Below are 22,161 nucleotides of genomic sequence, written 5' to 3' on the forward strand. Positions count from 1 at the left end.
ATCTTGGCCATTCTTACATGTGTAAGATGGAGTCTTAGAGTTGTTTTGATTTGCATTTCTCTGATGACTAAGGATGTTGAACATTTCCTTAAGTGTCTTTCAGCCATTTTAGATTCCTCTGTTGACAGCTCTGCTTGGAGTATGCTCCCATTTAATTCAGAAGGTGTTCATTGGCCATTCATTATCTTTGTGTCTGAGGAAACGCAGCTGCACAGCCCTTCATCCAGATACCTCCCTTGCTCGGTCTTTCTTCTGACAGTTGGACCTGATTGTGCAGTTGTCATCCAGAAATGTACTTGGATGACATTAGATTTCTATTTTTCTATCACTAATCTTCCCCCGGATCTTTTACATGTCATGTCTTTAAAAGTCTGAAAGCTTTGACCATTTTACTATTTTTTTCTTTTTTGCTAAAGCTTTTTATTGCGTTATTTGGTTTAAAAGTAGTTCTCAGTCTAAGAATGCCTACTCATACAGGTAACTTGTTGTGTGGGGGTTTTCAGTTTGATATGGAGTCCCATCTATCATTTCTTGGAGAGACTTCATTCCCACTGACACCTAAAGTTGGTGACCTGCAACCCTTGGCTGGTTGTGAAATTAGTTTGTGAGAACACAAATTGTTTGTTAAAGGGCTTTTGTTTTGTTTTTAAGACTGACCTCAACTGTGCAGCCTTGGATAGCCTGGAACTTACTATGTAGACCAGACTGGCCTCAAAAATCAGAACTGTTTGTCTCTGTCTCCTGGGATCAAAGGTCTACCTACACCACTTGGCCATTAGTGTTGGGGAAGAGTGGGTTATGATAGAAAATATATTTATTTGACTGGTCTCAGCCAAAACATTTTGGAATTTTCTGGATTGACCTCAGAGTTACTTCCATTCAGAACTGAAGGTGTTGTCTGGGAATTGTATTGAAAGGTTAATTTTGAAGCTGGGGAATGGCTCAGTAGCAGAATACTTGCCTAATATTTGTAATGCTTTGGTTTCAGTCCCAGACATGGGGGTGGGGGTGGAGGGAGTATTTCTGTCTACCTAGGGAAAAGCAAAAGGATATGCTTTAACTAATACACCTTTAATCCCTGCATTTGGGAGGGAAAGGCAGGTGAATCTCCGAGTTTGAGGCCAACCTGAAATACAAGTGAGTTTCAGGACAGCCAGTGCTTTTTCTAGGAAACCCTGTCTCTGTGTAAGAAAAAAATGCCTAGGAAAGTAAAAGTGCATAGGCGTGATAGACAAGGAGGGCAGAGCGCTGGAGTCAGGTGATAAGCTTGTTTGCCTGTCTCCCTGCCTGTGGTTGGGACATTCCTATAAAAAAGTACCACATGGTGATTTTGTTTTTGTATTCTAGTCCAGTCACTGTCTGTGTGTCTTCATTAGAGAGCACAGAGTTTCCACTTAGAACTAGCTTGTGTTTGACGTGAGTCTTGCAGGATTTGGAAAAGATGTGGTCTGTTTCCCATCCTGTGGCTTAAACATCAGATAGCACACATTATTTGACATGCTGCTTTCACTTTCTTTCTGCTCTTTCCCCATGCTTTCCACAAATCTTCCACTCATCATCCTGAAGAAGAAACAGGCCACCACAAACTAATTCTTTGCTGTCTGTTTAAAACCTTTTCTAAAATGTTTACAGAGCCATAAGGATAGCTTTCTATGTGGCAGTGTAATTAGTAACTGCAGAATGAACTCAGAGCTCTGTATGAGCAAGCGCATAGAGGCTTTTCTGGAAATGCACATCTACTTAGGTCCTCTTCTATATAACAAAAACTAATTCTAGCGTTTTAAGCTTTGCGCGCTCTCTCCATATATAAACATACACACATGTATATATCAAAACCTTCATATATATGTGTGAGTGTGTGTGTGTGTGTGTAAAAAGCCTTTTTTCTCTTTTGATATATTTTTTTTCTTTTATTGATATTTATTGAGCTCTACATTTTGCTCTGCTCCCCTCCCTGCCTCTCCCCTCCCTCCTGAAAAGCCTTTTATATATTTTTTTAACTTGACTTTTCTTGAACTTTAAACTTTGTTATTGGATTTTGGTGGTTTCATTAATTTTTAAAACTTCTTTTACTATGTATTTTTTTTATTATTTTGTATATTTTGTGTTATTTTGTATTTTTGGAAGGCTAATCCATTTCAGAGATTCCACATTTAAACTCTTGTTAAAAGAAAAAGGGTGCCAGGTATTACAAACAAACGGAGAACACCAATCTCAAATAATGATTGAAGTATTTACTAAGCCTTCATCTCTTCTTACTTGTATCTCAAAGATTGTTGTTTCTATTTTAAAAATAAGGTCAAGATAAAACACTTTAAGATAGCATAGACAGGTTTCTCTGGAAAGAAGTCCAGTAACACAGGAAATAATCCTAAGAGTTAACATGGTGTATAGAATTAAGAAGATTCTCCATAGCAAAGGAAACAATCACCATTGAGAAGAGTCAGTCTACAGAATATAGAGAAAATTCTTTGTCATGGGCCCATGAAATGGCTCAGAAGGTGAAGGCACTTGTCATGCAAGACTGGAGACTTGAGTTAGATCTCTCTCTAGAGGGAGAGAACCAACTCCGTAAAGTAAGTTGTCTGCTGACCTCCACATATGTGCCATGAAATGTGCACCCACATACATCATGTGTACACACACTAATAATTTTAAATGGTTTAAAAAAATCTGCCATCTATGCATCAGACAGGGGATTAATATCCAGGCTATATAAAGAACTGTAAAAATTAAACAAAAACCTAAATCAATCAATAAATGAGCTAGTGAATTTTAGACAGTTCTCAAAAGAAGAAATACAAATGACCAGTAAGTTCTTGAAAAAGTGTTTATCATCCTTAACCATGAGAGAAATACAAATTAAATTAGTTTAGTGATACAATCTCAACCCAGTTGTAATGGCTGTTGTCAAGAAAACAAATGACAAGACATCCTACGGAGGATGTGGGAAAAGATGATCCTTATTCATTCTTGATGGGAATAACCTTGCGTGATCACAGAAGTCAATATGGAATTCTCCCCCCCCCCAAAAAAAAGAAAGAAAATAGAACTTACATATAACCCAGTTATTCCAGTCTTAGGTATATACTCAAAGGACTCTCTGTAAGTCAGTATACCAAGAACTCGTACAAATGCACTTAGAGCTACATTATTCACAAGAGCCAGGAAGTGATGAAAATGCACATATACACAATAGAATTTTGTTGGTTTTTTTTTTGTTGTTTGTTTGTTTGTTTTTCAAGACAAGGTTTCTGTGTAGCTTTGGAGCCTGTTCTAGAACTAGCTCTTGTAGACTGGGTTGGTCTCAGATCCGCCTGCCTCTGCCTCCCGAGTGCTGGGATTAAAGGCGTGCACCACCACCGCCTGGCACCATACATAAGAATTTTATGTAGCTGTAAAGAGATAAAATCCTGGCATTTGCAGGTAAATGAATGCTGCTGGAGATGTTTATGGTAAGAGAAATAAGTGTGACTCAGATAAGCTCCTTGTTTTTTCTCATACGCAGAAACTATGTAAAATGATACATAGATGTTTCTGTATTGGGGAGCTAGCTCTAAAACTAGGAAGGGGGATCATAAGACAGGAAGAGACTAACAGATGGAAAAGGTAATATTCCATGGAAAAGGAAACTGGAAGTAACTAGTAGGAAGATAGGAAAGCAGCTTGGCAGGGGAATAGAGGGAAGGTTAGTGGGGGAGGGGAATGATTGAGTGTGAAGAATAAGGATGCGTGAAGATGCCATGGTGAAACCCAATATTTTGTTAGCTAACCTAAAAAATTTTGAAAAGATAAGGGAATGAAGCCTGTTTTCAGTGTACGTAGTTCTAAATGTGATTTTTGCAGAAAATTTTGACATACTGCTTTGAGTCTTTTTATTTTTTAAAAAAAAACTTACTTTTTTAAGATTTATTTTCATTTTGTGTGCATTTGTGTCTCACCCGTCTTTGTGAGAGTGTCAGAACCCCTGGAACTGGGGTTACTTACAAACAGTTGTGAATTGCTGTATGGGTGCTGGGAATTGAACCTGGGACTTCTGGAAAAGCCGTCTCTCCAGTCTAAGTCTCTTTATTTCTAAAGTAAAGAATGGGGTAGTGTGTTTCTGAAATTGCTTCTTAACCTGTAGACTGAGCACCCCACCCCACCCCACCCCCCCGCTGTAAAAAAGAAAGTCTATCTTGGTCTTAAATTGTTCTATGTGTTTTATCTCAGTGTTCTATGTATGACATGCTTAGTAAATAGCAAAATGAAACCAGAGTGTGAACTCAAATGTTTTTTAAGGTTATTCTCACTGTATTTAAATCATCCTATTTTTGTTGAAAATTTTATCAATGTAGAACTGAACAAGTGGGACTTTTATAAGCAACAACCTTTGTAGATACACTAAGGAATTTATACGTGTATCTTCTGAGTTACATGAACATAGGAAGAGATTTCCTGAGTATTCTTACAGATATGAAAGGCGTTTCATAAGTGATAGCAGTCCTTCTGTATCCTTTGTGAAGGAGGCAGCCAGTGCAATAGACAACTTCCCTTGACTATACCGTTGACTTTGATGTCTCTCCTCAATGGTGTGCTTGAACTGACTGAGGCCCTTCTTTCTTAGTAACCAGTAGGCCAGAACATTGCTACTGAGCTCAGTGAAGCTTCGTTCCACAGAGCAAGCTGAGTTACCAGTTAGGGTGTGAAGTTTTTGGTTTTTTGCTTCTCTGAGAAAGTGTGTCACTATGTAGGCTGAGTTGGCCCTGCAGTCATAGAGGTCTGCTTGCCTTTGCCTCCCCGGTGCTAGAACTAAAGATGAGCATCCCTGCACTCAGGAGGCAGAGGCAGGTGGATCGCTGGTTTGTTTGTTTTTTCCCTCCAGTGTTATGGTAAATGCTGGGTGGCAGCTAACTCTAAGGCATCTCCTTTCTAACTTGACTTCTGATGGACATGCATGTCTGTGAATCTCTTTGGTACAGAGTAAGTTGAATAGACGCTTAACCTGGTTCTTCTGGTTTTTCCATGTTTAGTTAACCTTTACCCACTTGACGTTAATGCTTTTGAAAGATAGTTTCTTCCAGAGTAAATATCAAAATTCTCTAATTAATAAAAAGAACTCTTCAGTGACCATTTCAAAGTTGAAGTAAATACCTTGGTTTGGAATTTAGTAAGATGAGAATGGCAGGAACAACAACAGAACAGTTGAGTGTCGGGACCCATTTGTAAGTCAACACTGCTGACATCTGTGTTAGCTTTAGCTCAGCATGTGGATAGCTGCTCATTGCAGACCTTCCTAATGGCTGTTTCTTTTGCAGGTACATGTAAAGTACACTTCCCTGATCCAAACAAGCTTCATTGCTTTCAGCTGACTGTAAGCCCAGGTAATAAATACTCCTGCATACTCCAGTGTTCATGTAATTTTCAAACAGCAAGTGTAAAGTCTGTCCAAATCTGTTTTTCTGTAGCATCTAAAGACTTAGATCTCCCATTCTTTATGATAAGGCCTATGTCTTGCAGCCAGATGTCAAGTGAATGTGAGGCACTCAGTGTCTTGGTGACTTCATGTAAACCAAACAGCTAATGCTACTTACAGCCTACTGTTGAGTGTGGGCTTTGAAGTCATGAGTGGGCTCTGATAATACTCCAGAAGAGCCTGACCTGGGTAAATTGCTTAGCTGCTCATCTGCAGCCCCCATCTACAGAGTAGGGGGTCAAACAGGACAATGTCAGGATTAAATGGATGCACACTACTTGGGCCCAGGTTCTAGCAGACAGATTACCATCTGTCCTGCTTAGGACTGAGTCAGTGCCTTGTCTCCAGGCAGCAACATGTCCCCTTGGTCAGACTTGTTTAGTGAAGATACTGGAATAGGAGTGGCTGATCACCAACCCATGTTGGTGCCAATCGTGCAGCCAGCTCATGCTATTTCCCAATAGGTGGGATAGGAAGAGTAGGGGAATCAATTCTCAGGGTTTGTCCAAGAAAAGCAAACCATAGGTGTTTGTAAGGAACCACAAGAGTGGGAGCTGCATCAGCTGTGTCCCCTTAGCACTTGCTGTCTGAAGTGAAAATGCTGAAGTGCCCAAAGGAGGACATTATTCCAATGACACTATCAGCAAAGGATTATGGTGCAGAGAAAGGGGAGAGAGATAGAGGGGTGATTTGTCTTCAAGTCATGCTGACAAAATAGTGTGACACTTGTTAAGGCTAGAGTGGGCTGACCTTTGGGGTTTGCTTGTGAGTGGGTGTCCAGATCTGTTCTGGGGCAATTAGTCCTCGTATGTTTCTAGCATCATTTGCCAACTTAAAGTTCATATTGTCACTTGAGCTGAGGCGCACAGAAAAAGAAGAAAACAGGATGGGGAGTTTTGTTGTGGAAATAGAGGTGCTGTCTTATCTGGGAGAGGTAGGGAAAGGAGTGAGGACTGAGAATAATGAGTCATGAACTAATTAAAATTTAGAGGTACAGAATTTTGGTATGTGCTAATGAGTCCATGAATAAACCATGGGCTTGTCTCTTTGCAAAGAGAATGTTTATAATAAGTATCCTGTTTCAAAATGTTTTTGCTAATTTGTAATTCCATGTACATCTAGCTGCAGTGGTACGTGCTTAGCACTAAAGAGGCTGAGGCAGGAAGTTCACAAATTCAAGGCCAGTTTGGGCTACCAAGAAAAACCTTACTTTTAAACCTATGTGAAGGTTTTACAAAAGGCTGTGGGACGTACTTGTGACTTTGGTGTGATGTTAGTTGCTTACCCCTATTTAGATGTGGGGTGCTTTGCATGCCTGGTATCTTTGAGTGGGTGAGATGGTGAAGTCCCTGCCCGTTCTGAAACATCTGTGTTTTGTGTTAAGGGGCACTGAATACACAATGCCTTCTCTCATCCCAGAGTCACCATGAAGAATGTTGTTTACTAAGTACTCGGGCTTGTGTGTGATAGTGAGCTAGGTAGGCTCTGTCAGTCCAGTGTCTCCTAGTACACCTCTTCAGTTCTTCACTGCTCACAGACCTTTGATTGGTTAGTGTCATTTGGTTGTGGTTCTGTGGTTTCCTCTGAGTGTTTCTCCCCTCTTCTCCTTGTTTGCCTGTTTATTTATTTTTACTAAGTCCTCTGAATGTGATTACTGAGATAACATGACCGTGCCTTTATCCTGATTGTCTCTGACAGGAAGCAACTGTTGTAGGTTCAGTACTCACCGTTCCAGCAGGTGATAAAACTTTTTTATTTTAGTGCCTGGTAATACATTGAACTGTTTGTTTAGCATGCTTTCTGGTAACTGAATGTAGGCTCTGATTGTGAAAACCAGAATCAAGAACAGAAAGCTTTGCTCTTGATTGAATATGGCTATGGCAGAGATCTGCCCATTTTAAAAATGGGCCCAGAATTGTGATTTGTGGGGAGAAATTATAGTCATGCTCCTCTTAATGCTGAAAAGAAGTATAGATGCCAAACAGGGAAGTTGTAGCTCTCTGTCTACGTATGAAGGTGTGACTCTGAAGCTGGCTAATTTGCAGGCCATAGTCTTACAATTAGATCTAAAAACTGAATCTTGCATGAGACCTAGGCCTTAGATGACTATGGTGGAAGATTACACTATTTCCAACATCTGTCCTCGCTTTCTATAATTTTACGTTGTAATGGCTCTTCATGCTTAGGAATAGATACATTTTCCAGAGAATAGAAAAACAAAGTAATTTAATGGTGACACAGAATAGTACTAGTAAGTGAGCACAAGTCAAATGGAGCAAATCAAGGGCCTAGACACGGGCCCAGCTTCCAACATTTGGGCCAGGGAATTTGCTTCAGCCCTCATAACATGGTGTTGGAGACTTTAGACTAACAGGGCCATAAACTTAAAAATAATGGGATTTATTTATCTTATTTTTGCGATTGTTTAAGACAGAGTTTGCATGTAGCCTGGACTGGACAGGGGCTTACTATATAATTTGGGCAGGCCTCAACTCAAGAAAACGCTGCCTCAGCCTCTTGAGAGTTAGGGTTGTAGGCATGAGCCACCATTCTTGTCTTAACTTTTATATTTTGTTTGTTTGTTTGAGGCAGGGTCTTACTGTGTAGTTCTAGCTGTCCTCTGCCTCCTGGGTGCTGAGACTGAAAGTGCATCGCCACACGCTGCTTAGCTTTTACTTTTTAAAAATCAGTTTTACTGAGGAATAAAATTATAGTAAGATGTGCTGACCTGAGTTGCACTACTTAGGGTTTCAAAATGTTTATTTTGTGTTACCTCCATAACCCTAACAAAGATGAGAAGCATTGCCGCATCCTGAGTCCCCTCTGCCTCCCTCCTACCCCATCACTGGTCCTTTCTGATTTTCTTACCGTAGTTGAATTTTATTTTATTTTATTTTTTAAATATTTATTTATTTATTATGTGTGCAATATTCTGTCTGTGTGTATGTCTGCAGGCCAGAAGAAGACACCAGATGTCATTACAGATGGTTGTGAGCCACCATTTGGTTGCCAGGAATTGAACTCAGGACCTTTGGAAGAGCGGGCAATGCTCTTAACATCTGAGCCATCTCTCCAGCCCCATAGTTGAATTTTATTTGTGTGAAAACTTTTTAAATGCATATATCGTTCCCTTCATTTCTGGGTGGAATTTCCCAGTCATGAGAGATGCGCCTTCTGTTTGAATTGTAGCGTTGTTGAGGCAGAGGTTGTTTGGAATGCTTGTTTAGCCTGTTCATGTCTAGGATATGTGGTGATCATGCAAAACCTTACATGTGATTACCGTGATGTGTCACAGTTTCACACATGAGATTTAGAGTCTCATTCATACTTCATCCCTGGTTTTCCTGGTGATTTGTAATTTCACTGTGAGGTTAGCCACAGTGAGAAAAGGGTAAATTTTAAGAACAGATTTTCCCCCCTTGGAGACTCCTTCCAAGTAATCGTAAAAACAGATGGCATTTCCCTTCTCTGTGAGCTGTTTGCCAGCAGCGTCTTCTGACTCTGAGGAAACACTCAATGCTGGTTTCTTCACCCTTCCAAGAACTCAGCTGGTGTGTTTTGCTTGTGATGATACTCAGTGTGACCACTGTCTCACCTAATGGACACACATGTCATCGGCTTCATGTGGGTTTCTCCCCTTCCCTAACACACAGCTCCCAGCCACATTCTCTTTGAAAATTCTCAGACCATTCAGTACCATTGTTATAAATAGCGTCTGAGCCGAGTGTGGCTCAGTAATAAGAGTGCTTACCTAGACATTCTGGTGGTCACCTGTAAAGGTATACAGAGAGGGCCAGTGAAATAGCTCATTAGGTAGAGGCACTTGCTGACAACCTGAGTTCGATCCCTGGAGTTCATATTGTGGAGGGAAATTCCTACAAGTTGATCTGACTTCCACTTTCACATCTCTATGTGCCTTTGGGCATACTGACACTAAACCCTCAACACGGTAAGATAAGTAAGTAAATAAGTAAATAAATGCAATAAAAATTTATATATTCAAGGCATGTTAAGTGTCCAAAATAGTATGGCATTTAAATGGTAAGTTTTGGGGAATTTAAAAAATTAAGCAGCATTCTGTTTTTCAGTCCATGTGTATCTTTATGTAACATAAATTGTTTTCCCCTTGCTTTATATTTTTCAGTGATCATGTTTAGCTCTAAACCCTCACTGCTCTCTACCTCATCTCTCTTATGTCTTGCCCTCACCCAGAATCCTCTCTAAAATGCACCCCCTCCTTCTTGCTATAGTTGTGGTCACCTTACACTATCCTCTTATTTGTCCTCTTTTTCATTGGAATGGAAGCTTCCCAAGGGCAGATATTATCCCTTGTGTCCCCAGTGCTTAAAGCGGTGTCTGGCGTGAGGTAGACTTTTACCACCAAGTCTTGCTGGAAGAACTTATAGTTTAAGTAATATATTACAGATTTTTATGCTAGTAAACATTTTATGTACAGTGATCTCTGGCAATGAAGATGACTATTAGTGTTTTCCCCAGTAGAGCTGAAATTTGTGAATGAATATTTATTTATTTGGGTTTCTCTGTGTAGTTTAGCCATTTGGAACTCACTCTATAGACCAAGCTGGTCTTGAACTCAAAGATCTACTTGCCTCTGCCTCTGGAGTGCTAGGATTAAAGGTGTGTGCTATCACCGCCTGACCTTATGAATAAATATTAATTCAAGCCAGAAGCAGAAGTTCATTCAATACCAGGTCTCTTTCATTTGTCTTTATAGCTATAATTACTTTGTTCATGTAAATAAGTTGACTGGCATGTTATAGTTATATCTTTTTGTCTTTGTACTTCAGAGGTGTCAGTCTGTTTATTGCTGTGATAAAAAAACATCATAACCAAGGGAATTCATTACAGGAAGGGGTTATATGAGCTCTGGTTCCAGAGGATGAGAGTCTCACCATCACAGCAGGGAGGCAGAGTGGCAGGAACAGCTCATGTCTCAAACAGCAAGCAGCAAGCAGAGAAAGAATGACCTGGGAATGATGCAAGCCTTTGAAACCTCAAAGCCACCCCAATGATGTACTTCCTCTAGCTAGACCATACCTCCTATCCTCCGCTCAAACAGTGCCATCAACTGGGAACAAGTATTAAAGTGACTGAGATTATGAGGGACATCTCATTCAAACTACCACATCTCATGGCCCAACCAAGCTTCCAGCTTGTGAAAGGAAAACCTAAGCAATTTTCTGCTCCTAGAACAGAAGAATCGAGTTGGTAGCCAAACTTGGCAGTGACATCCATAGGGTGCTATGTTGTAAGGGGCTGCGGGTAGGCCTGCTTTTCGCCTCACCCGGCTCCCGCATGGCTAGCTTAGTCCCAGAAATAACAACACACAAATTGTATTCATTTAAGCACTGCCTGGCCCATTATCTCTAGAGAGTTAGTTACTGACTAACTCTCATATCTTGATATTAACCCATTTCTAATAATCTGTATCACACCACGAGGTGTGGCTTACCGGGAAAGATTCAGCATGTCTGACCTGGTGGCTGGCTCCATGGCGTCTGGCTCATTGCCCTCTTCCCAGCATTCTATTCTGTTTACTCCGCCTACCTAATTTTCTGTCCTATCAAAGGGCCAAGGCAGTCTCTTTATTGACCAATGAAAATAACACAATAGACAGATAACCCTCCTCCATCATTTCCCCTTTTTCTGTTTAAACAAAAAAGAAAGGCTTTCATTTTAACATAGTAAAATTACACATAACAAAACAGTTATCAAGCAAGAATTACAGTCACAATATTTATAACTATATCTTTATCATAATAATGGAAAACTATAACTATGACTATCTATTCTTCAACTCCATCAAAGACTCCAGAAGGATATAATATTACCTAAGTAAACAAGAAGTAAGCAACTTCCAAAACTCTAGAAATGACAGAGACATCTCGCTGCCTGGACAGTCACCCAAAGTTCCTCTGTATCGTTGGGGCACCCATCTTCAGCCTTCAGGCCCATAATATCCAGAGACATTTCCATGAAGCAGGAAATTTCAAAGGCAATTCAGTCACTATCTGCTGTGTCCTGCAGAATGTCTCGCAGACTCTTTCATGAATCAGGAACCCCGAAAGATCATCTCACCTTTAGGCAAGTTCAGCAGTCCTCTCTCTGCGGGTTCTGTGTCCAGTTTATACAACAGTTCAGGCAAGAGCAGTTTCTTGCCCAAATGGCTATCAAACTCCATAAGAAGCCTCTTCGATGCCCATCTTTCTCTTGAAGTAGATTGGTGCTGCCAGGAGCAGACGTGTCTCATTGTCATGAAAAGTCCTAAGTTATTAAAACATTAAATGCCATGTTCTGTAGTCTTTGAAAGATATGAAAAATGCATATCTGAAATATATCTATGCACCTCTAGAAAACCAAACTAACATTACTACAAGCTTGACTATTATCGATAATTATCCATTAACAACCTATATTTTCTAATTATACATTACATTTTTAAAATGAACTACGCAATCACAATACATCAATCAAGATCAGAAATATATATACATATAACAAAATTGACCTTAAAATCCATAACAAAGCAAATTATTCGTATCTATACCATATCCCCCTTTAAATGTAAAAGAACATTTATAAACAATATTTGGGAATATGGACGTAGTTATTTCTCTCCAAACTTCTTCCTGCTGTATAGGGGCGCAGTTAATCAGGTCTTTCATGGTATAACCTGTCTGCCAGGTTCATCTCAGTTGGCAGTTGAGTGAAGTAATTTTTTGAGGGTGTTCACAGCAACCTTTCAGGAGGGCGTGGTCTATCATACCATATTGGGATAGAAGCAATCCACAGGGTCTCATCCTCTGTGAAAACAAAAGAAGAACCTCCTTTCCAAAGTATCATGTCCTTAGATCCAAATTCAGAAGTCAAGGTATTTTCAACATATCTATCTTGGATTAGTTCAGCAGCATTTATAAACAAATATCTTTTAGCAGCTGTTGCTCCTTCCTCAGCATTCAAACAATTCAAAGAGAGCATAATAGCATACAGTATCAAGATTCTCTGTATATTTTCCATCTTTATTTTAACCTCTATTTCTTCTATTTTTACTTTTACTTTTTGAGACAAGTTCTCTGTATATCTTTGTCCTGGAATAACTCTGTAGACCAGGCTGTCCTTGAACTCAGAGATCCTCCTGTCTCTGCCTCCCAGGCATTGGGATTAAAGGTGTGCACTACCACACCTTGAAGTCACAGAGGTCAATCTCTACCTCTGTCCCTTGAAGTCACAGAGGTCAATATGCCTCTGCCTCCCAGGCATTGGGATTTAAGGTGTGTACCACCACACCCAACTATTCTCTTTCTTCCTTTTTTTTACATTAAGAACTTTAACTTTTAGCCTGCATATATTTTTAACACACTGTAAAATATTTAGAGGTTTTCTTCCTCTTTGAATCTCTCTTTACTGTATATCTCTCTTTTTCTGACCACATGAGCCTTTAATTTACTAAGCAATATGGAGAGCAGTGGCTTTGACGGCTAAATCCTCGTGGCTGAGGTACCAGCCAGAGCTATGTTTACTGCCACAACTCTATGGCGTTTCAAGGTCCTTGCTAGCAAGCAAGCTGCAGCATTCTGCTCACAGACCACACTCAGTCGGACTGCCTGCCTGAAAGAGTCAGAGATTGCCCTGGCAGGACAGCCCAGAAAGCCGGCATTTTAAAACAGCGCAGCGTTTTTCCTGCTACGACTGAAAACCGAAAAGCATGTGTTCAGCTTTTCATCAATACCATTTAAGTGTTTCGCGGCAGGACCTCTTAAAGGAGCTACAAAGTTTTGCAGCTAAAGCTGAGTTAGGAAGCCTCTCTTAGATGAGAGCATTTGCTTGCCTCTAGCAAGCAGAACAGACCCGAGAAATTGCTGCCACCAAGAAACCATGCAATGCTGTTATTTTGTTCTAGAATTACTTCCCAAGCTGTCTCAAGCTTTATGTGGATACAGTTGTCCACACGTTGGCGCCATATGTAGTATGAGGGCTGGCTTGTTGGGGTTTCTGTCCCACCCAGTACCCCAACAAGCCAGCAAGTCCCAAGGAAAAATCACGCACAAGACTCCATAAGGTTATAAACTGATTGGCTCATTAGGTCAGGCTACTTATTAGCTCTTATAACTTATGTTACCCCATTATTCTTATCTACGTTAGCCACATGGGCTCATTACCTTTCTCAGTGTGACAGCTTACATGTTGCTTCTTCCGTGGTCTGCACAGGAATGGCAGAGGAACCTCTCTGCTTCCCAGAATTCTCCCAGTCTCTTTGCTCCACCCCTACTTCCTGTCTGGCTTTCCCGCCTATACTGCCTGCCTGGCCAATCAGCGTTTTATTAAAATATGATTGACAGAATACAGATAATTCTCCCGCACCAGTGCTAGGTTTAGATTCGTAAAGGATACAAGACTATTTAAAGGGGTTGTGGCATCTCCCTCCATGGTTTCAAAGATCTGCTGAAGCTAGGTGTATGGAAAGGGAGGCCTTGCTTGGAGGCCCTAAGAGGTCATTGCAAGAAGCTGTAGAAATGAATCTTGAGATGTTGAAGATGCCAAAGCCATGGGATTTCTACCAAGGATTGCTGCACACAGAGATTGGAACTAGCTCAGAAAGAGGTAGGCAGCAAAGCCCACAAGGCAAACCCGTCTGAACCCCCTAACATCAACCGTGGAGCTATAGGATTGGGGGTTTGCCCTGCTGGGTTTCAGCCTTACTTTGTCTGGTGTTAACTTGCTGTAGCCGGATTCCTCCCTTTTGGAATGAAAATGCATACTCTCTGCCATTGTACGTGTGCAAGTATGTAATTTGTTTTTTGATTTTTATAGGGGGCTTACAATGAAGAGACTGCCAAGTCTCAAAAGAGACTCTTGAAGTTGGACTAAACATGTTTTGCTTTATGATATGACCTTGAGCCTATGGGACATGGGGATGAAATGTGATTTGAAAGAGAATGCCTTGTACAGGTTCAGTCGTTTTAATTCTAGATCCCAAGTTGTTTGACATTGTGAGGGGAGGCTTAGGAGGTGTGGCCTTGCTGGAGGAAGTATATCACTTGGGGTGGACTTTGAGGGTTCACAGCCTCTCACCATTCCATTTGCTCTCTGCTTTCTGCTTGTGGTTTAAGATGTCTTAAGCATGCCTGTTGCCATGCTCCCTGCTATGATAGTGGTGAGTCAAATAGATACCTCCCTAAGTTACCTTAGTTATAGTGTTTAGCACAGCAATAGAAAAGTAATACAAAAAATAAGTTCAAAGTTAAAACCAAAGATCATAAAAGTATTTTCATGATCTTGGAATTGATTGCTAGATCTGGTATATTGTTGGGCAGTAGTGAAAGCAGATTAAAAGAGGCTTTGCCAGCCAGATACTGAAATACTCGGTAAAGTTTCTGAGTCCTAATTAAACCCAGTTTGCTGACTACTGTCACAGCTGCCACTCATCCTGCAGAGCGTCTTGTTTTACATTACGTACGCAGAAAGGAGAATTTGAAGATGAATCATTTAGCATGCTTTTGCTGGTACCAGAATGAAAAGCCTTACCACATTCTTTGTACTTCATCTAAAACTTGGTGCTGCGGATTCATCTCATTTCAGTTTTCAGAATTGCCTGCCAAAGTACATTAACAGTCAAAGTAAGTAGTCCCTGCCCTCAGGGAAAGTCTTCCTTCACTGTCTACTTTCAAGCTCTCTGGGAGCTTCGTCACTTTGGAGCTGTGACTCTTGCTGGGTAGAGAACGTAGAGTGAGACATTAGGTTTGAGACAGTCCCTGGTGATTGCTTGTTGGCATACTGTGCTTCTTGCAAGGGTAAGCAATGTATTTTTTCACAGTAGCTTAAGGTTGGAGTTGTCTTTTTGTTTCTTGATTTTTTTTTTTTTTTAAGACAAAGTTTCTCTGTGTAGTCCTAGCTGTGCTGGAGCTCACTTTGTAGATCAGGCTGTCCTTGAACTCACCAAGATCCTCCTGCTTCTACCTTCTGAGTGCTGGAATTAAAGGCATGCACCAACACTGCCTGGCATTTTGTATTTTTTTTCTTTTGTGTTGTTTTTATTTAAGGTTATCTTGACTTATCTCTTACTATGAAGTCAAGAATAGCGAGCTTCTGATCATCCTGCTCATACCTTTTTAGTGGTGGAATTACAGGTCATCCAGCTTGATACTGAATTTCCTAAATGAAGCTTTAATCATCTCTGCATAGTATCTGAACCCAAGGCAAGAACTGGGATATGATACATCCAGTTCCACTTTGCCTTGAAGAAGCACTGTGCAGATGGGAGATGTAACAGGCTCCTGCTGCTTCTTTCAGCCCTCTGGACCTGTTTTTACATTTTGTGTGTGTGTGTGTGTGTGTGTGTGTGTGTGTGTGTGTGTGTGTGTGTGTGTGTGTGTGAGTGAGTGTGTGTGTGTTTTAAAGTAGGGAAAGGTAGTGAAATGCAAGGAGCAAAGTGGAACTGGTGTGACTTATGAGCCTTGAGAGCACCTAGTAGTCATTGTGGGGTAGGGCAAGTGTAGAGTTGGTTCTGTTCGAGGGTTAGTGTCCATGAAACCTTCGAGACTTTCTTCCCTGAGTTACTCATCATCTGTGTGATTCCTTGAAGGCAGGAAGGAGAAGGTTGCAAAGCTCCAGTAGAAAGAAGTGTTAAGTTCTCTTCTTAACTGTAACAATGGGTAGGGAACCAGGAGCTTTTTTTTACTGTATTTCAGGATTCAGTCCCAGTTACCAAGAAGTAAAATGTGTTTAGCTTCAGCAGCTGTGGCTAGTAGTACGAGTTGGCACACTGTGCTGGTCCATGGTACCCTACAGGTGTAGTCTTCAGCCTGTCAAGTCTAAAGGAGAGGAAGCCTCTTTCGCCTTGGGCTATGTGGGCTGTGGAGGGGAGTCAGGAGCTCACCAGCTGTGGTCATCATTCTAAAACCTGGGGCAGAGCAGAGCTTGGACCTGCTGCTGTGTAATCCACTCCTTGGCTGCACTGTATGCTACAAACCTAGTATAGTAAAGTGAAGGGTCTGGCCTGATGGCAGCTTTGAATAGGGAAGTGCTGACTAAGAAGCAGATCATTTCCTGAGAGAAGAGTTCATTAAAGAGAAAATCAAATGTAGATAGATCTTACTTACTTAAGACATTCTAATTGTTAAATAAAAGCTTTACTGGGACAGAAGGAACATGATGAAAGAAGAAACACATTAGAAACACTAACATTTGTGTGACTGGTAGACAACAAAATCAGAGTAATTGCAGTCAATGAAATACTGACTAAAGAAAAAAGACCATATGGTGGGGGCAGGGAGAGTTGTCTTCAGCACAGCCTTGTACTGGATCATTGGGAGAATGTAGAGTGGCTCTGTGATCTGAAGAGTGAAGAAGCCTGACATAATATTCGGTGCCATGGTGGTTGAAGTCAGATTACAAAAGAACAAGGTCAGCCAAACCTTTGGGTCACATGGATGTACTGTAGTGTATATAAAGATGCCACCTACTTGAGAAGTCCTTATTTGTCGCTAAACTTAGCAAGCAAGGGTCTTTTCCCAAGACTTGTTTCTATGTCACAAATCCAGGTGTATTTACAAGAAGTAAATGACCTAACAGAGACATTTTAAAAAGAGGAATGATTTGGGTTGCTCGACATTTTCGGGGTGGCAGTCCATTATGTAGGGAGGGCATAGTAGATCTTACATCATGCCAAGCAGAAAGAAAAGCAGTATTGGAAAAGGCCAGGGCAAGAACCAACCCCCAGAGCTTCATACATAGTGTGGCCTTTACTCCAGCCAGCTCCAACTTCCATACTCATAACCAAACTGAATGGCTCCTTAGGTCTGCGTCCTCATGATTAGTTTCTAGAAAGGCTCACAGACACTTCTAAAGCTGTGCCTTAGAAGTGACTCAACTCAGTCGAACTGACATCTGATTAATGTATCAAACAGAGGAAAGAGCCAATTGGGAGTGGAAGAAAACAAAATACATATTCTGTGAACCGAGTGACTGACATCAAATCTTGGTTGTGAAAGACCTTTTAAAAAACACCTCACCAGAGACTGAATCCATGACGTAGAACTTACTTCTTAGAAATGGAAACCTATCTAGGTGTGGTAGCCAAGCTATGAGTTTGAGGTCAGTGTGGTCTACAAAGTGAGTTCCAGCACAGCCATGGCCGTGCAGAGAAAGCCCCCTCTCAATACGCACCTCCCCCAGGTAAATGCTGAGCTGGCTAAGGTGTCCTGGATCAGCAGTTAAGGGTGCACAGAGTTGTCGCTGCTCTTCCAGGTGACCACAGCACTCACTTCAGGTTCCTATTGCATGGAGCTTCAGCTCTGCGGGATGGGGAGGGGCTCTTAGACTCCGTAGGCTTCTGTGGACACTCACACAAAACATGCACCTTAACTAAAATATTAACAAAAGCAAAGGCAAATCTAGGAGCTTTTTACATCAGTGGCCCAAAGATAGTCCTCTTGCTAACAAGAACTACACACTAAGTCTTCGGGAAGAAGTGGAAATAACCAGTAATCGAGCTGTTTCAGCTACACTAACATTTATTAAGGACTGTGAAAACTAGGGACAAATAGAGCCATAATATGGCTTTTTAATTGTTGGATAACATAGTGCTGGCCTCAGTTCTTGGGTGGAGGTCAGAGGACAAATTGCAGGAGTTGGTTCTCTCTCTGTGGGTCCTGAAGATTGAACTCAGGGCTTCAGGACTGGTAGTAAGCACCTTAGCTTGCTGAGCCGTCTTACTAGCCTATAGCATCGAAATTCTTTAAAAAGTCTGCTTTTAGTCACATTTATTTGATGCTGATGGCTTCCTTTATGTATCTAATATATGTTAAAAATAATAAATGAAGCAGTTGGCCTTAGTGTTGCATCTTCATGATGAGGTCAGTGCTGGTCACACCACAGTTAGACCGAGAGGCTGCAGCACCCTCTGCTGGCAGCAGCACCTTCAGCCCCTTCTTGAAGCTAGGTTGGGTCCAAATAAGCAAGAGGGTCTGTGTGCTATGCTATCTGTAGACATCCTCCTGGGTTCTTACCAGCACCCATCTCCTAAAGGCCTGTTTTCTCCTGGAAGCTTCACCAAGCACTCACTGAGGCAGTGGTTGTAACTCTCGAATTCTCACTGTGCCCAGAGTCTTGAGCCTTCTCTGGGGTGGGGTGCTGAGTAAGCATGTGCTGAGTGATTGGAAGTTGTGCACAGGTCTCATCAGCCTCCTTATGGAAATCATCATAGGGAATCTGGAAGCTGACCAGTAAAACTCACACATGCAGGAAATGTGTTAAGAGGATGACACTAACTATAGTGCCCTGCAAAAAGAGCCAGTCTTCCTGTAGGATACCCTGCCCTTCATTGAGAGCACCTTTGCCCATGAAACAGGTTGTAAAGGTGGCAGTGTTGGGACAGGACAAGGCTCTGCAGTGTGCAGCTTTGCTAAAGGAACCTAGGGACTCTGTGGTCCTGTTTTTAACCTCTTCATTCTGTGTTTGCCATATCCTAACTTCGTGTTTGCTTTTGTTTTCTTTTTTTTTTATTTAAAGATTTTTTGTTTTGTTTTGTGTTTTTAATAGATGAGGGTTACTACCAGGGTGGAAAATTTCAGTTTGAAACTGAAGTTCCTGATGCCTACAACATGGTGGTGAGTAGCCTGTGCCTAAACCTCACTCCACACCCACACAACAGGGACAAGGCATGGAAACATGGGGGCACTGCCCCGGGAGCTGTGCTTTTAATGCAAACTCACTGTGTTTTTCTTGTGGCATTAGCAGCAGTGTGAGAGTTTCAGTACAGAAACTCACTTGTTCAGCAGGTATTCACTGTGCAGGTGTTCTTGTGTATTTCATGTAAATTTTTTAAATAGGGAGGGCACATGTTTTTTTAGACTGATTTTATTTATGGTATAATACCAAAGCTCCAGGGGCCAGTAATATTAGAATTTGGGGTAATTAATAGCCTATAGCTACATATTAGTTCCTCAAAGATAATATTGCAAGCTAGATAGATGGTGGTGACACACACCTTTAATCCCAGCACTCAGGAGGCAGAAGCAGGCAGACCTCTGAGTTAGAAGCCAGTCTGGCCTACAGAGTGAGTTCCAGCACAGGCAGGGCTATACAGAGAAACCTTGTCTCGAAAAACAAAGCAACAACAACAAAAAGATCATATTACATACTAACTATACCCGAGACTGACAGACACACGACTTTCACTTTTGGGGTTAGATCAATAGGGAGTAAGGTGATATATAGAAAGTTGAAGTGATTAAAAATGGTAAGTAGCTAGACAGATGGGTAAATGGTAGAAAATGGATTTATAGGGATTCCAAAAAGAAAGTGAGTGCACCACCTTTGGAACATGGGGTGGGGTGGTGGGCCACATCATTTGGTTTTGAGCCAGGGATCAGGTGGCATGAGCTGTTCAGAGCTGTAGTTGAAGGTGTGGAATGAGAGCACATATTGTTAAGTCCAGCTCTGAGGGATCCCGCACCACACCTGCATGCAGTGTGCACGTACATTCATGTACACATACAATGCAAATAAAGAATAAAGTAGACTAACCCTGGTCTGTAACTGTAGCCCTGGAGTCTGCAGACACATCTGACTGAAAAGGTGATTTGTTCTGTCTGAAGCAGTAATGGTCAGGTGTGGGCCTGTGACTTAGCATAGCAATTTGGGCTCTTGGTTGGAGTTTGAGACCGAGGAATGTGGGGGGTGTGCGCGTGTGCGTGTGCAAGCACGTGCTTACATTGCAGGTGTAGATTGGGAGATTTGTGACCTTTCTCTGTGTTGCAGCCTCCCAGGGTGAAATGCTTGACTAAAATCTGGCATCCCAATATCACAGAAACAGGGGAAATATGTCTAAGGTGAGTTTCTTCCTCCCTTCTACACATCTGTGAGCCTCTTCAGATTCACTCCTGCAAGGGGGTCTCTTGGCTACAATTCAGACATGCCTGGGACACACCGGAGTAGCTCCTTACTATTGCTATAAGGAGGGCCCTGCTAGCCCTCATTATGCAGTGTGATGCTCTTTCCATCTCCTTTAGAGAACAACCACAGTCCCAATTTATGGTTGATGTTAGCTAACGAGGAGAGGGTGGTGGTGGGGTAGGAATAAAACTGCAGGAGCCTGGCTTCAGTGATCTCAGGCACTTGCCCTGCAGATGCTTTCCATAATGGACCTCGTCTGCTGTAAACTGTGTCCCACTCTCCCTAGCAGTTCCTACTGCCCCTGAAGGTTACTGCTCTCTGAGAAAAAGAGCTGGAGAAGATAAAGGGGGCTTATTTTCATAGTAGGCAGCATTTGAGTTTTGGTTTGGTTTTTTTTGTTTGTTTGGTTTGGTTTGGTTTTTTTGACCTGTTTGGACCCTTGATCTAGTAGTTCAGGGTATTAATGGTGGCTGTCTAGTCCAGACCAACTGCAGGTGATGCAGATCCTCTCTGACAGTAGGACTGGGGCGACGGTCAAGGCACTGCCTCATGTTTGGCCACCCTGGGAAGCAGGCGTCTCGTGTTAGTTATAAAGTGTTAGAACCTGAGGCTGCTCTTAGGGTACCTCTGTTCTCTTCCGTAAGCACTAGCCATTAAGTAAGAAAGATGAGCTGTACCTGGATGCCTCTCATTTGGTCTTTTTTTTTTTTTTTTTGTCTGAGAAATGCAGTCATTGCCATCAAACCCATACAGAAGCTTTAAAAATATCATCAGGTAGGGTATATGCCTTTTGGATCTCTGAGTTCCAGGTGAACCAGGGCTTCATATTCATTAGTGAGACTCTGTCTCAAAACAAAGACACACCATACCAACAAATAATAAACCATAAACACAAAATTGAAAGAGGATCCCTGAACTACTTATCCTTGTGTGTAAGTATTCATTGTGAAAGCACGGACACTGGACAAAGGGTCTCTGACTACAGAAGGACACCATTCATCAGCCTGTGAGGCGCTCAGCCGCACTGATCACCAGGAAACATGCATGAGCCCCATCAGGTTGTGGCTTGCTACTCCCAGAGTTGGGGGTGTGGGCAAGAACAGAGACCAACCTCCACATTGGAGGGTGTGGATGCTGCTCACTTTGGGCAAATGGTTCCTTCTTCACAGGTAAAATGATTCCCCTGTTGGGGAATTTTTGTTTTGTATTATGCCTGGCAGATAAATTGTAGATTCTTATCATTTTTATTGCTATCACTGTTCCTGGATATTAAAGACCTTTTTTTTTGCATGTGTATGTTGTTTTAATAATGCTTTTTTGATGACACATACCTGTAATCCAACCACTCAGATGTCAGAGACTGGAGAATTGACACAAGCTTAAGTTAAGCTCAAGTATATGACGAGTTTTAGGCAAGCTAGGACTATGTCTGAGACCTTGTCTCAAAAACAACAGCAACAACAACAACAACAAAAAACCCTTTCCTTTCCTTTGCTTAGACTTCAGTGTGAAGGACTAATAACAGTTTACACAGTCAGTAGACAGAGTAACAGGAGACATTGTAACTGAAATACAGCTTTGGGTGAAAACTGTCCTCAGTAGGACAGAAGACTACACGGTCAAGAAGAGACAGGCTTCATAGTGCAGTTCATTCCTTTATGGTGAGTAGCTGCGGCTCCTCGTTAACATGTGTTTCTGTCTTTCAGTTTACTAAGAGAGCACTCAATTGATGGCACTGGCTGGGCTCCCACTAGGACATTGAAGGTGAGAGCATTCCTTCTGTAGTCCTC

At 41.7% G+C, this 22,161-nt stretch overlaps 1 protein-coding gene across 8 annotated transcripts in view; it reads left to right on the forward strand.

Annotated features, from left to right (window-relative positions):
* The window catches only part of Ube2f (ubiquitin conjugating enzyme E2 F (putative)), a 50,334-nt gene that overhangs the window by 19,515 nt on the left and 8,658 nt on the right, over nucleotides 1-22,161 (forward strand). For 6 of the 8 annotated variants that reach the window (XR_007233547.3, XM_048441846.3, XM_048441849.3 and 3 more), the window contains 4 exons: nucleotides 5,298-5,363; nucleotides 18,986-19,083; nucleotides 20,237-20,307; nucleotides 22,078-22,135. Coding sequence is in view for 7 of the 8 variants with exons in the window: in XM_048441846.3 (XP_048297803.1) it covers nucleotides 5,298-5,363; nucleotides 18,986-19,083; nucleotides 20,237-20,307; nucleotides 22,078-22,135 (293 nt within the window). In the remaining variant the exon portion in view is untranslated. The remainder of the gene's footprint in view (nucleotides 1-5,297; nucleotides 5,364-18,985; nucleotides 19,084-20,236; nucleotides 20,308-22,077; nucleotides 22,136-22,161) is intronic. The other 2 variants (XM_048441851.3, XM_048441852.3) reach the window with 2 other exon arrangements.

This window comes from Myodes glareolus, chromosome 1 (assembly GCF_982192425.1).
Source record: "Myodes glareolus chromosome 1, mMyoGla1.1, whole genome shotgun sequence".
Classification (NCBI taxonomy): Eukaryota; Metazoa; Chordata; class Mammalia; order Rodentia; family Cricetidae; genus Myodes; species Myodes glareolus.